At 39.7% G+C, this 17510-nt stretch overlaps 1 protein-coding gene across 5 annotated transcripts in view; it reads left to right on the top strand.

The window, feature by feature from the left end:
* The window catches only part of TRAPPC9 (trafficking protein particle complex subunit 9), an 806968-nt gene that overhangs the window by 584697 nt on the left and 204761 nt on the right, over window positions 1–17510 (top strand). Inside the window, exons 22-23 of one of the 5 annotated variants that reach the window (XM_043539045.1) lie at window positions 8351–8458; window positions 13061–13272. The exons of 2 other annotated variants lie outside the window; for them this stretch is intronic. In XM_043539045.1, coding sequence (XP_043394980.1) covers window positions 8351–8458; window positions 13061–13257 — 305 coding nt within the window. In that variant the 3' untranslated portion in view covers window positions 13258–13272. Of the gene's footprint in view, window positions 1–8350; window positions 8459–11925; window positions 12452–13060; window positions 13273–17510 lie in introns of those variants that run through there. 2 more of the 5 variants (XM_043539046.1, XM_043539044.1) reach the window with 2 other exon arrangements.

Here is a 17510-nt window from a genome sequence, read left to right on the forward strand (position 1 = left end):
TGGGCACGGTTACATCTTCCTTTGGCTCATCCTGTCCCCATGTAAGTCCCTCTTAAAGACTGAATTGACTAATATATGGTTGTTCCCCTTTCCCAAATCTCTCCATGTTTTAGATTGTGATGTCCGTGGAGTTTCTCTACCTCGTGGGTGCCACCATAACCAAATATTAAATAATAATTTTATTTTCCATATCTGCTAATTCCAGCAGCTGGAAAGAGTCCACAGTTTCACACTTCAAACTGTTTCCAGATAAGCATGAACGTATTTCATAGAATATTAAGCCCCCAAAGTGTGTAACACAGTTCTCTCCTCATTGAAAGTGATAGCCCCAATCTCTGCTTAAGTTGGTATCCTGAAGACAGAAAGGTCCATTTCTGAGAAGTGACAGTCACCGGGAGCAGGAAAGATCCTTTCTTCATAAAGACACATTATTTTAATCTGAAAACTTTCAGGCCTCATCATCTTCATTCATGTTCATGTATTATTCAGCCTGGAATAGATGCACTTTGGGCTTGCCATATCGCTACCTCTTTTTTTTCCCCTTCTGCATCAAAGGCTCTAGTCAAATGAGAAATGTTTATAAATAGAATGAGAGTGATATCGTGGCCAGAGTGGGACTTTGCAATATTCCTGAGACTTCATTCAGCTGGTGCTTTGGATTTTGGCTCAGGAAAAGTAATCTTAACAAGAACCTTCAAATTCTCCCCCACCTCTGTCTGTCCCAGTAAATAAGTTAATGCTTCAGAGTTCTCATGTGCTCAACTGTCCTACTTTTCAGGGACTTAATGGAATGAATCCTTCATTTTCATTCAGTAGACACATTGCTTTTCCAGCTTATATAGGTTACACAAGTAAGTAAACAAAATCTGAGTGATTGCTCAGAACAGAGATTGTTGAAGAGGCAGTGCTATGCGAGTGTCCCCTAGTCATAGTTTTTTTAGCAAAAAATAGAAAAAGAAATTTACCTTCTATCTGCTATTATTAATCAGATCACCCTAGTATCTGGTAAAGAATTTGATCATTATTTGGAATGGCAAGATTGGTTTTATTTTGTAGGAAACCTAAGCATAGCAAATTGTAACAGTAGGATATCAGGTTAGAGAGTACTGACTTCTATGAGGAGATAGAGAAACAGTAGCTAAATACGTCTGGAATATTAGCAGTTCTGAACACTGCTAATTATAAAGCTGTGCTAAAAATTTAGGTCTTTAAATGGGATTTAAACTTGGACACAGCCTGAGAATTCCTTGTATACAGAAGCATAGCATAGTGTTCCACAAACTGGAACAGTGGGGGTGGGGGGCTAAGTACCTATCATGCACTAGAATGAGAACCATCATCTATGTAGAACTACAAGGGAATGCAGCTTAGTGGGGGGGAAAATGCAAAACCTGTAAAAGTCCCCACCAAAGAGCTTACATTCTAAAGATGTTTGTGCACATGATAAATTAGGATGTGATATATAACTGAGCTGGAGAGTTGTTATATGAAACCTAGATGCTCAGGCCCGCGTGATGAATGCCACATTCATGTTAGAATTCAGGTACTGGTCTAATGGTTTACCTGTAAATTTGCTAAGATAGCTGTTATTTTCCCTTCATTCCTTCCTTCTTTCAGTACTTGATGGAGACCTCAAAAGAACACTTATGTGCTGCAAGCATATGTGTTGGTGATTTGGTAGATGGCACTTTTGCCTCTATAAAGCATGAACCAATGCCCCAGCACAGTGCTAGTGGAACGTGTTATCTGACTACTTGTTGTTGGAAAAAAATGACTTTTTTTTTGAGAGCAGCTCAATATTGTGCCCTGTCCAGTTTCAATCTGGGCAACTACTTTCTGTCCATTTGAATGTACTCCTGAGTTTCAGTTGACTCTTTGCTTCCTGACCTTAAACATTGCAGGATATGGGTATGCTCTGTTGATAGTTATTGTCTTTTGCCTAAGGTTGGGGGAGGTGATATCTGTGTACATATATTTATTTATTGTATATTTATGTAGGTATGTACATGTGCCTAATTTGAAAATCTAACCCATAATGTCTTTTGTATTTCTGAACAAATGTAGACTCTAAAAAGATAGCATGTTACCACAAAGAAAGTGCAAGTGTCCAAACAGCTCACCTTAGGTTATTCAGTTCATTTGATTTCGCTTTCAATCCATTATCCCAAGTCTTTCTCACTGATTGTTTTCACGCAATGTGCAAGTGCTAGCTACCTTTTAAGAAAGTCTTCCTCATCACCAATTTATGACCTGGGTTATGGCAGTCACCCACTAATCCTATGCATCATATTTTTTAGTATTTTCATCTTAGTATCCTGTTCCTAGGTTCACTGGAAGGCATGTTCTGTGTCAGGTAAACTTTCTTTGACTAATTATTAAACACATTTATGTATGCCTTCACTGGCACAAGAACCGTCTATATGAAAAATCATCCCTCTTAGCTGTATCATGTTAGATCAAAAATCTCTAGTTTGATCAAGAGGAAGTAAAATTTGAAAGTTAAGTTTCACAGACTGCTCTAATAGCCCCTTTACAGCAACTGTCAGGGTTCCTTCCCCACTCTGAACTCTGGGGTACAGATGTGGGGACCCGCATGAAAGACCCTCTAAGCTTCTTTTTACCAGCTTAGGTTAAAAACTTTCCCAAGGCACAAACTTTGCCTTGTCTTTGAACAGTATGCTGCCACCACCAAGTGATTTAGACAAAGAACAGGAAAAGGACCACTTGGAGTTCCTATTTCCCCAAAATATCCCCCCCAAGCCCTTACACCCCCTTTCCTGGGGAGGCTTGAGAATAAACAAGATGAGCACAAACCAGCCTTGGATTTTTAAGACCCAAAAAATCCAATCAGATTTTTAAAAATCAGAACTTTATTAGAAGAACAAAAAAAAAAGATAAGAGAACAACTCTGTAAGATCAGAATGGAAGATAATCTTACAGGCAGTCAGATTCAAAACATAGAGAATCCCTCTAGGTAAAACCTTAAGTTACAAAAAGACACAAAAACAGGAATACACATTTCCTCCAGCACAGCGAATTTACAAGCCAAAACAAAGAAAACCTAATGCATTTTCTAGCTAGATTACTTACTAAATTTACAGGAGTTGGAGGGCTTGCATCCTTGATCTGTTCCTGGCAAAGGTATCACACAGACAGACAAAAGCCTTTTCCCCCCCCACTCCAGATTTGAAAGTATCTTGTCCCCTCATTGGTCATTTTGGGTCAGGTGCCAGCGAGGTTACCTTAGCTTTTTAACCCTTTACAGGTGAAAGGATTTTGCCTCTGGCCAGGAGGGATTTTATAGCACTGTATACAGAAAGGTGGTTACCCTTCCCTTTATATTTATGACAGCAAAGCATTTCTGCTCAGCCTCTCTTTCTAGAGAATGCTGCTGTCTGTTTCTCTTTCATGTGCCCACCCATGTGGATGACCACACCTTGCTGGCCTCCTCATAGGTTATATATGCAGTTTTCTTGACAACCAGCCACTTCCCTTCTCCTGTACTGAGGGAACTGTTCCTACTGCAGTAGCTAACAAACTGAAATGTCCCTTCCCAAGGAATTCTGTATATTGTGTAATTATTTTAGTTGTCCGTGCAGCTAGTTTTGCTGGACCGTGAGCAGGGTACAGCACTTTGTGAGAGAACTTTGCAATACAAGGAGAGTGCATAAGCCTCCTGAACTGACTTGATCCACAAAAGATAAGGATTACAATTTCAAATTTAACCTCTGGAGAACCTGCAACCAATGAGCAGAGAATGGTAAAGGTGTAATATTTTCATACATTCTTTTGTCCCTATGCAGCAATATTCTGAAGATGCTAAAGTCAAGCCAAAAGCGTAACAGGGCAACCCAGCTAATGGAGCATTCCAGTTATCAAGTTTTGAAGTGATAAAAGCACAAATAAAATGGTCTTAATTTTGCATATTGAGATCAACTGTATTTTTAGCGATTTTAGAGGAGTTGAACCCCAGGACCTGAACAGCATTACAAAAGTAAACTGTAAAGAAAAGGTTGATATAAAAAGCAAACATCTCGATTAATCTCTGAAGGTTAGTCAGTTTCATGACCACCAGGATAATACAATGTACGCTGTTTGTAAAGTGCCTTTAAGATGGAAAAGGAACTATATGGACCAGATTCTGAGATGTTTTGAGAAGACCCAATTCCTGTTGAAGTTATTGGGCAGCGTTTAATATTTCTGAGGGTTCTGGGTAGGCAGTGATTTCAAGCTTTCTCCATCCTAATTTTAAAATGGGAGATGTGGGTTTGGAGAGAAGTGTGTTCCACTGCTTTTTCCCTAACCATCATCTAGGTTGGGGTTCATGGCCTTAGTAGTGGAATTGCTGCATTTCCATACTTTAAAAAGTTTAGTTTTCTTTTATGTTAAATTTTACTCTGAATGTCCTTACTTTCTAATTTTTTATTATTATCATAGGTGCTGGAACTAGGGATGCGGGGGGTACTGCTGCAGCCCCTGGCTTGAAGTGGTTTACATCATATACAGGATTTACAGTTTAACTGAGTGGCTCTCAGCATCCCAACTAAAAATGGTTCCAGCGCCCCTGATTGTTGTTACAGGGCTTTTAATGGTGTTTCACCCTTAAGTTACTGAAATGTGCTTTCAGACTTGACTTCGTCTTAATTTTTTAATTTAATTTTAATATTTTGCCTGCAAATTAGTAACATTACAGTGCGGCAGTAGCTGCACCATAGTTTAGGTTGTGTTACAGAATTCAGCTTTAACAGGCATTTTAAACCTTTATTTTGTAAACATCTTATTGAAATGGCAAAAATGAAAACACAGAATATAAACTGAGAGCACCATTTGAATTTCTCATGGTGATTTGATGAAAGATGAATTTATCCAGATAGAATCATGCGTCTTAAAATCCCCCCTGTGGGCAGTTTCTCACTGGAGTGTGTCATTTTCTTTGTACCCTTTTTTGCAACAAATCTGAAACATTCTCAGACCTGTCCTTAGTCCACATTATTGTTCCTTCTGAACCAATTCCTAGAATATCAGTTACCCTTTGATAGTGTTTATCTACAGAGTATTTGAAAAATGTGTGCACCAAACTAAACCCATGGAATTGTAATTTGATGAAAAATCTGGTGCGGCACAAACACCGCCACTCACTTGCAGGGGCAAAAACCCAGAGAGAGAGAGAGAGACAGTCCTTCATCAGAAACACAGGAGTCTATGGCAGAGATCCGTGAGCTAGGAAGGAGGAGACCACCAAGCCATTCAAATCTCACCTCTTCAAAATGCTGTTTACATTTCCTTGTAATTTGACTGCCCTTGTTCTGACTACCGCAATGAACACTGACCTAGAAGACAATTAGAGGATATTGGCTGGACACTCTCCAACCTATCTCCCCACTCCTTTTTAAAATAAGTTAGCAGAGAGAGTTTATGTAAAATCACTGCCTGCCCAGAACCCAGGTCTCTACCATGGCAAACACCCTTCTTATCCACTTGTCACTTCAGAGTGACTAAACAGTGATCTCTGCAGTACTAAGGAAAAATGACTTCCGAGTTGTGTGGAATGTATGACCATCTCTGCTGCTCTATTGGTATAAAAGAATGTGAGGTCACTGTCAAGGTTTTGCATTAGGTGCAAGTTTGGTGGAGTTAAGGTATGTTCTATTTTGGGGATGTGCTGCAGATGGAAGTGAAAGCTGGGAAGTGCTGGCATGTGGTGTTGACATCATTGCAGGCGATGTGAAAGTGGAAAGGAATGCTGAAGTCGTCTTTCCCTTTAACAACTTATTTCCATTCCTTTAAGGTTTCGGGTAGGTGTGTGCGAATGGGGGGATGTTGCCACAATGTTAATTGTTTGCTGATATTCTGTAGATGCAGAGCATTTAGTTGCTATCACAGCTGAATGTCAGCTGGTCGTCATTTTGATCTTGTGGGTTCTTCATGCAGTCTTTTTAAAGTGGGTCCAGTTGGGTTTTCATTTTGTGTTGTGCATAAGACTGACTGCTACATTATATTCCATTATTTGACCTTAGAAATAAACAGGGCTATAGTGTAAGGGTATTTCTACATTGCAATTGGGAGGTAATGGCAACACGTGTAGACACAGCCATGCTAACTTTGATCGAGCTAGTTCACTAGAAATAGCAGCGAAGCCATGGCGGCACAGGCTAGTCAGCCAAGTAGATACCCAGGTTCCTGGGCAGGTTTGTACTTGGGTGGCTAGCCCCTGCCGCCCTCTAGGCTGCTGCGGCTTCATTGATATTTTTAGCAAGTTTGGTCAAAGCTAGCTCAAGTACGCCTACTCATGCTGTACTCATACCTCCCAGTGGGAGAGTAGACGTACCCCAAAAGAAAAATCAAGGTGTGCATTCTTTGATCCTATGAACAAAATAGAAAAATCTAAAATTATGCCCCACAATAAAAGCCTTGATCCTGTAAGGTCCTGAATATTCTGGCCCCAACCCAGCAAAGCAATTAAGTCCGGCTTTAACTATACACATATGAGTAGTCCCACTGAAGCCAATGGGCCTATTTATGTCTTTAAGTGCTTTGTTGGATTGGGGCCAGAATTCTCTGGACCTTGCAGGATTGAGATTGAGCTCAAGCTCCTCAGACATGCTTATACACATGAATATATGCCCAATCACTTAGCATCTACATAGGAGTTTTCCTTTTCAAAGTACTTTGCAAATATTAACTATTAAAGCCTCATTACCCCACCCTTCTTATTTTAAAGTTGGGGAAAGGGAGGCAAAGAGAGATTGTTACTTATTTAGAGTTGCACAGCGAGTGAGAACTGGGATTGAACCTAAGGAGTTACTGGCTCACTGTGTCCCATGTTTCAGACCATACCTCACTCCTTTTTGAATATTTAATAAATACCCACCCTTGTGCACTTCCTTCTTAAAGCCGCACTTCCACTAATTTATGCATCCTACCATACATGATATTGTTGGAGAGCCTATAAAAGAGAGAGATCAGTGTTTTCAGACTTCTGAGGGAAGAGATTTTTTTCCTGTAACATTTTGATATGGTGTATAATGTCTCTTGCTTGGTTGTAGATTCACAATAAACCATATTTAGTTTGAGGTTGATTGAACACCTCAGATTTGTTTCAGCAACTAATCAGTCTCAGTAGCCCTTTGATGCTTTATGCACTACAAAGCATTAGAGATTATCTTCTTAAAATGGGCAGCTGAACACAGAAATCCCATAACTAGGCTTGTCACTTTGTAGTAGTTATGCCACTTTGGAAATGCAGGGACCATCACTGTTTCTGATGTTTTTACAGGCTAGAAGCATATCCTCGTGCACTTACCCAATAGGCCTTGAGAACAATCAAAGGGATTTGATGTGATCAGAAGCTCTCAAATGGATTCTGTCTTATTTCATACACAACTCTTCAGGTTATTCTTCATTAGATAAGAACTACCTTTGTGATCCAAATTCAGTCTCACAGGCCTGCTGTTTACTTCATTTTCATTTTAAAACAATGAATTTAAAATTAGAAATGCAGAGTGAGCAGAAAAGAAGTTAAGATTTTGGAAAATTCTTTTTAGCACCAGTTTATTGCATCAGTTTTATTATATCATACAGGATAGTGCTTTTTTGCATCTGGGTTAGGGTATCAGTACCACATTTTGAACTCTTTGGAGGTTTTTGACATTTTTCCAGACTCTTGTCATTTTTCCAACTCACTGCCAAGCCTTGGAAACTATTCTGCTTCAAAAGCCAATTCCAGAAATCAGCACTATTATTGCATCTATAACCATCTAAATTGCATGGTTTGCATCTAAACCATGTAAATCTATACAATAACAACCCAACCTCACATAAGCACAGAAAGCTCTAACTGTTCATGTATAATGCTATGAGACATACAAGAATATAGACCTATTGAGTTGTGTCTATCTTGATGTTGAAGGCTCATAGACTTCTTGTCCTTGGGCAACTCTAGATATCCACGTTGACAATCACTCTAATAAATTGGCTCTGATTTTCATGGGTTTAGTAGTAGCCTTGTTTTTGGAACATGTACTATTCTTTGGAAATATTGTCTTTGTGGTGGGATTATGGCTGCTATATATTGCTTCGTGGGAAGTGTTTTGGATGTGCTAGTGTTTGGTGATTTAATTTAAGTAAATGCACCTAGAGGCCTTTTTAAATTAGCAAGTCTTTATAGATATAAATATAAAGAACAATAGAATCAGCTTGCAGGTCTATGGATTTGCTGTTTCTTTTCCTTGCCCCTTGTTAGTACTGCTATTGGAAACACAAAGCACAAATATAGCTATTATATTTTTGGATTTATAACCTACTATGTTTTATTTCACCATAAAATAAAAAGTAATTAGTTTTTCAAAAGTTGCTTCCTCAGTTCTACTTCCATCACTTGACTCCAAGGTGGTTGATTCTAAACACACACCTGGGCACTGGAGAATTCTGCATGCTGTGTACAAACATATTACAGCAGGTAAGAAGATATAGATAGTTTTTGCTTCCAATGTTCCTTGTTTTTCAGACAGCTGGAAGAGAACACTGTACTGCTCAGGGGCAGCTCTATGTATCTAGTCTGTGTAAAGATTTGTATGTAGAATAATCTGATTCCATATTTGGATGCTATGCCATTGCAACTAGGGAACTGTATAACATCATTGAGCAGTGATTCATTCCTTTTATCTGTTATTTGGAAGAGGGTTGTTTGTTCTTTTAGTGTGTAAATTTACAGCTTTTACTAGGAAGGGGAGACATCTTATTCATTCAGGAAGTTTCTCTTGAAAGATTTTTGGTAACTGACAGAATTAAACTCACAGGCTGATCATGTGTGCTGCCAAAAACTAAACCAAACCAAACCAAAAAACCTCAAGCTATTGCATTGTTGGACGAGTGATATAGCATCCTATAGCAGTTAGCTGTGGAATTAAAATTTTCTGGTTACTAAATTTGTTATTTTTAAGCTATGAACTTGATACATCAAGTAATTAGTTGGAATATTTGCTTTGGTATTGTTCCTTATGTTATCTACATTCTTCTTCACTCACAAAAACAAGTTGCTGTTTTTCTGAGTGGTTTACTAAAGAATATACTCAGTTGTCAGTGGTATTGTGTTAATTTTTAAGGTATTTTAAACAGATTATATCCATTTTATTTTCAAAGCACTTTACAAACTCTAGGTAATCTCCAAATATCCTACTAAGAGGTATGGTGTGTGGTTTTGTTTTGTTTTTTCTTTTTTATGTCCAGCAGTCCAACGATGGTCCTATGTGCAGGCTGAGTCCTTACTGCACCCTCAGCAGAGTACACAGACCCTGAGTTTCCTTTCATTGGTAACTCAAAAACAGTAACACCAGGGTTCCTTCACCGACAGGCACTTCCAACCGTTTTATATACTGGATGGATGGATAGATACACCTGCTAGCATGACCTAGCAGTAATTACTCTGGCTTCTGTAATGCAGGTTTAGGGTGACACAGCAAAAGACCTCTGAATGCATCCTATGAAGTGAACTGTAGCTCACGAAAGCTTATGCTCAAATAAATTTGTTAGTCTGTAAGGTGCCACGAGTACTCCTTTTCTTTTTGCAAAAGACCTCTGAATCTCTATACAGAATCTTAGAATCTGCTATCCTGTTGTATATCTTTCTTTCCGGAGCCATGCACAGAGGTGCACTTAATTCGTTTCTTTCATCTTGAAAGATTTTGCCAGTTTGAGAAATATTTCTTGTATATAAAATGGGGAAAAACCTTTGGAATCAGAAAAATCTCTGACAGTGGAAGAAACTTTTGAATTCTGATTACTGCATCATGCTGATATGTGGTATAAATATCTAGATAAGTACTGCATCGGCAGGAATCATGCCTCCTACTTCATTCTGTAGTATTCTTGGTTCGTTTTCTGCATAGGTCTTGTTAACGTTTTTTGAAAAAACCTTGTTACTTTTACCTGTTGTGTATATCCCACACAATGTCACACAAACAAAAGTAGGAAAAGAAAAACTTTTTTTATTTACCTGTTAATTTCTTTTCTTATTTTGAATGTCTGACAATGTATCTGTCACAGCCTTTGTAGATTACAGAGTAGCAGCCGTGTTAGTCTGTATCCGCAAAAAGAACAGGAGTACTTGTGGCACCTTAGAGACTAACACATTTATTTGAGCATAAGCTTTCGTGGGCTAAAACCCACTTCAATGGATGCATGTAGTGGAAAATACAGTAGGAAGATATAGATAGATAGATATACAGAGAACTTGAAAGAATGGGTGTTATCATACACACTATAACGAGAGTGATCAGTTAAGGTGAGCTATTACCAGTAGGGGCCATTGTAGAGCTTACCCTGCTGGATACTCACCAGGCTGCTGTGTTTAGGCTTCATGTGCCGGGCCTGTGTGTGTTAAGCTTGCTGAATTTTGAATAGACTCAAGGTCTGTCTCTTTCCTTGGTCTCTGGCACACTTCCTTCCCTTCATGGAAATGAGACCTGTCAAGGTTCCTTCACCACTCTGAACTCTAGGGTACAGATGTGGGGACCTGCATGAAAGACCCCCAAAGCTTATTCTTACCAGCTTAGGTTAAACACTGCCACCACCAAAGTGTTACACAAAGAACAGGGGAAGTGCCCACTTGGAAACATCTCCCCCCAGAAAGATCGCCCCAAGCACTACACCCCCTTTCCTGGGGAAGACTTGATAAAAATCCTCACCAATTTGCATAGGTGAACACAGACCCAAACCCTTGGATCTTAAGAACCATGAAAAGCAATCAGGTTCTTAAAAGAAGAATTTTAATTAAAGAAAAAGTAAAAGAATCACCTCTGTAAAATCGGGATGGTAAATACCTTACAGGGTAATCATATTCAAAACATAGAGAATCCCTCTAGACAAAACCTTAAGTTACAAAAAGATACAAAAACAGGAATATACATTCCATTCAGCACAACTTATTTTATCAGTCATTTAAACAAAACAGAATCTAACGCATATCTAACTAGATTGCTTACTGACTTTTTACAGGAGTTCTGACCTGCATTCCTGCTCTGGTCCCGGCAAAAGCATCACACAGACAGAGAGAACCTTTGTTTCTCCCCCCACACCCCAGCTTTGAAAGTATCTGGTCTCCTCATTGGTCATTTTGGTCAGGTGCCAGCGAGGTTGTCTTAGCTTCTTAACCCTTTACAGGTGAAAGGGTTTTTCCTCTGGCCAGGAGGGATTTAAAGGTGTTTTCCCTTCCCTTTATATTTATGACACGACCTCACAGCCCAGTGCTTCAGGCCCCCAGGACCAGTGCTGGCCACCACCTGCCTTGAACTCTCTGGAAGCTTAAGCACACCCTTTCCCTGAATTCCACCACATGGATACTTTAGCTTTCACCTCTTTAGGGGCATGTGATAGCAGTAACAAACAAACTCAGGCTTTGAAAAGCTCTACTTAAGCTAGCACAAGAAATATACAGATCTAGAAAAAACAATTAAACTCCTGTACACCATTCCCTGCCTCAATTTCCTCACGACTCCTGAATGTACTTTGGGCATAGGTCAGAGTCCTTTTGAATTGTTGACCACTCAAAACAGGAAAAAAGAACGAAACAGTTAAGCAAGCTAAATATTTTTATCTCTGTTTTACAACTGGGAAAAGTGAGACAGAGATAAAGTGATGCGTCTCTCTAAAACCACTTGTATTTTATAATATTTGATATAAAAACTTAAGCTGTAGAAACGTCTTAACAGATCTAGAGAGTCAGTGATGCACCCCACCCCCCCTTTTCCATTCTGTTTTCTTATCACTTCTGTGACAGTTCCTGTTATCACTGTTTTTGCAAGTCATTCTTTCAGGAGGTAGCATATGCTACATGTGATTTAGAGTAGCAACTAACATTGGGTGTTATGGAGTGATGTGACTGGAACAACCACACACATTTAACACATCCTCTCTGATCTTACTTAGGTTATGGAAATCCAAGAATATCCCTCAGGACAAATCTCCATATTGCTGCAATGCTACCAGACCAGATTTACAGTATCTTCTGTCTTCAAAGTTATTTAGGTTATAAGATCTGGAATCAAAGATGGATAGCCCTCATGATTAAGGATGATTGTCCAGTTCACCTCTTCATTTAGAAATGAAACAGAGCATATTGTAGCTATGACCTTTAAGCTCATTCCTTCTCTGACAAATCTCCGTGGTGCAAAAAACAATAGAATGAGACTCTAAATCAGGCTTGTCTTCTGTCCATGAGGTAGCACACTCAGTAAATTATCTGTACATATGGTTGGCCAGTAAGCTTCATAGGCAGCTCATAGCTAAACTTTTACTCTAAAAACTCATTCTCTACTACTGTCCCATGCCTGTGAGCTTTGTTGTCACAGTGGAAATTTGCCCCTCCCCTGCCATGATATAACTGAAATCTGGTATGCTGCCAGTTTTAACTATAGTGGAACCTCAGAGTTATGAACATCAGAGTTAGGAACCAACCAGTCAACCACACATCTCTTTTGGAACTGGAAGTACACAAGCAGGCAGCAACAGAGACACCCCTCCCCCCCCCAAAGGGCAAATACAGTACAGTACTGTATTAAACATAAACTACTAACAAATAAAGGGAAAGCAGCATTTTTCTTCAGCGTAGTAAAGTTTCAAAGCTGTATTAAGTCAATGTTCAGTTGTAAACTTTTGAAAGGACAACCATAACATTTTGTTCAGAATTACGAACATTTCAGAGTTATGAATAACCTCCATTTGCAAGATGTTTGTAACTCTGAAGTTCTGCTTTATCTCATTTACCTCTCAAGTTGCATGTAGATATTGAACCACGGTTTTGATTCACTACATTTATAAGCATGGTAGCTAATGAGCTAGTTTTATTTTTTGTAATTAAATGGTTGTAAATTGTTAGATGGGATTGTTGGCTCTACATGGGGAAGATGGGATGAATGGATCTTTTTGGCTTGAACAGCTTGCACATCGTTTCTCTAGTAACTTCTAGCAATAGCCAATGTCTTGGGGACCCTCAGATTGTGGTCTGTTGGTCACAGATTATGCAGCACGTATTAAAATGCAATGTATGATTCTTCTTTGAGAGATGTGAGTGCTCCAGTCCAGGTGATGGTGTGTCCCTGCGCCTTTGCTCAAAGAGTTTTGCAGCAGTGCCTGCCTTGTGCGCTGTTGGCGCTTCGTCTAGCACATGCACAACCCAGACTCGTCAGTTCCTTCTCAACCATGTGTGGCCTCAGACGGAGCTCAGCAGTCCCACTGGAAACCTTCATTTCTACTGGATAAATTTAGATAGATTATATACGGTAAGTTTGTTATTAGAGTTACGTACCCTACCAGAAAAAAAAGTTATTTCTTCATCCCGTAGTACAATTAGTATTAGAAAAATGCCTGGTTCACCAGGATTTAAAACATGCACAACGTGCAGAGCGGCGATGCCTGTGCCAGATGGGCACACTCAATGTCTTCATTGCCTAGGGGAAGCTCACATTCCTCAGAAATGTGCCCATTGTAACAAACTGAAAGCTAGGGCGCCCAGAGATAGAGGCTGGGACTGAAACTCATCTTGGGGGTGAAGTCATTAAGACCAGCCTCCATCCCAGGGCAGGAACCCTCTTCCCTGCATAGGTCACTGGTCTCTTCACTGCCAAGGTCCCCGAAGACCAAAAAAATCCTCAAAAAGACAGCCATCCTCTTCGCCTCATAGAGAACAGACCAACAAAATGGTCGCCGACCAAATCACTCTCATCGGTGCTGGCCGCATCGCAGCTCAGCACCTATGACACAGATTATGCAGCACATATTAAAATATAATTTATGATTACCATCATGTCTAATAGAAAACTGCAGCCTGTGGAGACTAGAGGTAGCAAAAGTGCTACATCTTGATCTGAACACTCACATGAATGTTGCACGCTGGGACCTATTGTCTCTCTGAGCTGCACCTTCAAATTAGAGAGAAGAGCAGTTTCAAGATGCTCCATTTCAAGTAGATTCTAGGTAGCCCTTGAGTTCCTGACAAGTTTCGAGTGCAGCCCTGGCTGGACTAAGTTTGGTGTCCTTGATGTAACTGCTGCACATATCAGAGGTTTGCAAAAAGAAAAGGAGTACTTGTGGCACCTTAGAGACTAACCAATTTATTTGAGCATAATTTTTCGTGAGCTACAGCTCACTTCATCGGATGCATTACCGCTTTTTTTCCACAGTTTTTTGGAGCAAATTTCTGGATTTATCTTTTTGCTTGAGACACAAATGCAAAAATCTATTTGTTGCCAACTGCCTAAAAGCAAGTAAAAATTATTTTACGAGGAAAGAAATCAAGCAAGGAAGCATAGCTAGTCATTATTTAAATGACTCTGTGTCATGGCAATTTTCTCTTGAAATAACCTTCTGGTTCCTGAAATTGTGGAGCATTATTTATTTCAATAGCCAAAAATCTTTCTCGCTCAAACCTCCTTGTACTACATGCATTATTATAGCAGTAATAAAAAGCCAACCTCAGATAACTGAGTAATAATATTAATAGGGACTGCATGTCAATGAGGTGACAAACCACTATAATGCTTCAGAAAATGCAGATCATTATCCAAGCAACTTAGCAACATCTTTGCGGTTTGAACTGAAGAACATCCTAGTAGTCTTTCACTGCATAGATCAAGGGTCATGCAACATGTCCTAGCAGTAGCACTTGGCATGAGGCAGTGTAAGGAAGTGGAAAGGGCTCAAGACTTTAAAAAAATCCACACAGATTCTCTCCTCATTACTGCATGAATGCATGTGTTGACTCTGGTTCTTCCTTGAGAAATGAGACTATAGTTAAGGCACGGTTGGAGGGTCTGCCCAAAGCCAAAACAATGGCATGCACTACCTTGTGAGGGTGCCATATTGTTCCAGAGGATAAGCTCAGAAGGAGTCATGTTGTTGAACATTCAGTATTTATTTCTTGTCATCTGCCTCAAAGAAACATACTTAAGAAGAATTTTTTAAGTAAAAAAAAATTGCCCTTAATCATTTCAGAATGCCCAACGTTGTGCAGTAGTGTTTCTTTTAAATGTATGGTCTGCTGCGTTCCAAGCACACAACCTCGCTTAGTTGATCTATTTTCTACAAACTTGTAGTAAAAGGAATCATTCCTAATACTTTTTCCTCTTAGGGTACCCTCACAGGTCTTCTCATATGGTAGTATTAGAAGCTTCATTAAAACCTGGATTTAATTTGAGACCCATTCAGACCAGAGAAGTTTTGTAGAAGTGCAGCTATAATTTGGCTCCAGGTCTTTTCAGATTGCTAGTGGTGTCAGAATTCATTGCCATCTGAGGGCTGTTCGGTGGCTTATGCAAAATGTGTTGATTGTTCTCAGTCTGGTTCTACAAGATAGGTGTCATTATCATAAAGCCGTCCCCATGACTGGCACTTTATTGGCTGTCTCAGGCTCTGTCAGCCTCTATCTCCTATCTAAGTTTTAATAGTGCATTAATTGCTGTGGTATTTAACATTGAATCAGGTTTTCAGAAGAGCTCGGCTCCTCTATAGACAAAAAAGTAAGAGGTCTTTTGATTCTAATAGTCTTCTACTCTCAACTGAAGATCATCATTTATTCCAGTAGATTTGTTTGCTTTGCACATCTCTCAGACGTTTTGTTTTGTAGGTAAATTTTCTCTATTTGAGTTTGGCTTGTCAGTTTACAAGAAGTTGTCATTCTATCATTGGTAAAACCTTTCCTTCTGTAAGCTCAATATCCATGCGATATGTAAAAAAGGCACTGCAAAGCCCTGACAAGCACTTTCCATTTAACAATAAAAGGCTCCAGGCTAGAGCTTGATGTTTGAAATATACCTAAACTGACTTATGGCTATAGAACCTGCACTAGTTGGAAACTGTGCTTTGGGGATGTCTACACAGCAGTTAAACACTCGAGGCTGGCCTGGGTCAGCTGACTTGTGTTCACAGAGCTTGGGCCGCAAGGCTGTAAATATTTGAACTCAGGCTGGAGCCTGGGCTCAGGGACCCTTCTCCTCTCTTGGGGTCCCAGAACTCAGGCTCCAGCCCAAACATCTAAACCACAGTTGTACAGCCCTGCTACCTGAGCACCACAAGGCCAAGTCAGCTGACCCAGGCTAGCCAAGAATGCTTAGTTGCTATGTGGACATACGTTTGGAGTTCAGTGGGGCATGACTGGGTAAAAGATGACAGATTTAATTACATTGTGTCTCCAACATTTGTCAGAAGCTGTATTGCTGTTTATAACCTGATTTTTTTAAAACCACCTTTATTTAAGTAGCATAAGTATAATGGGGAATGCAGAGCTATAGGCCACTAGCATTAGGCTAACAATTATTTTTTATTATGATTAGAATGTCCATGCCTAACAGCCCATATTCAGGTCATGGCCTCTTCATAAGGGGCGCTGTATAGACACATAGTAAGGGACAGTCTTTGCTCTGAAGAGTTTACACATTAAATAGACAAGGCAGACAAAATGTTGGAAAAAAGTATTATCATCCCCATTTGGAGATGAGGGCCTAAGGCACAGAGAAATTATGTCCCCGATCCTGTGATTCTCTGTACACATGCACTCTGCTTCATTTTTGCACAGTGCTTTACAGGATTAGGCATAAGCAACTTGCCTAAATTCTCACAGGAAATTTGTGGCCGAGATGGAAATTGAACCTCAAACTTCTGTCCAGTGCAGTGCCTTAACCATAAGACCTTTCTCTCAATTAGAAATCATTTTTTGTTTACAGTTTATTATGACCATGAAAATATGTGCAAAATGATCTCCCATTTAAGTTCCATCTGTTTTTTTTAATTGCCTTAACAATGCTTCACGAAAGCTCATGCTCAGATAAATTGGTTAGTCTCTAAGGTGCCACAAGTCCTCCTTTTCTTTTTGCGAATACAGACTAACACGGCTGTTACTCTGAAACCTACCTCTACACAGTGATCACGAGAACTCTCAACGTTCTCTTCAGTAAACTGAATAAATTAAGATCCTTAACCTCATATCATAAGGCTTGTTTTCCAGTCCATGGATTATTTTTGTGGCTCTCTTTTGAACTTTTTCCATTATTTCCACATCTTTCATGAAGTGTGGACAAACACCAGAACTGGACATAGTATTCTAATATTGGAGTTAAACCAATGTTGTACATAGAGTCATAGAAGATTAGGGTTGGAAGAGACCTCAGGAGGTCATCTAGTCCAACCTCCTGCTCAAAGCTAAATCATCCCAGACCCCAACAAAATCATCCCAGCCAGGGCTGTGTCAAGCTGGGCCTTAAAAACCTCTAAGGATGGAGATTCTACCACCTCCCTAGGTAACCCATTCCAGTGCTTCACCACCCTCCTAGTGAAATAGTTTTTCCTAATAGCCAGCCTAGACCTCCCCCACTGCAACTTGAGACCAATGCTCCTTGTTCTGTAATCAGAGGCAATGTCACTTCTCTACTTCTACATGACATTCCTCTTTGTGTACATCCAAGAATCATATTAGCTTTTTTTTCATAGCACTGCATTGAGAGCTAATATTGATGCAATTA

Source organism: Chelonia mydas, chromosome 2 (genome assembly GCF_015237465.2).
Source record: "Chelonia mydas isolate rCheMyd1 chromosome 2, rCheMyd1.pri.v2, whole genome shotgun sequence".
Classification (NCBI taxonomy): Eukaryota; Metazoa; Chordata; order Testudines; family Cheloniidae; genus Chelonia; species Chelonia mydas.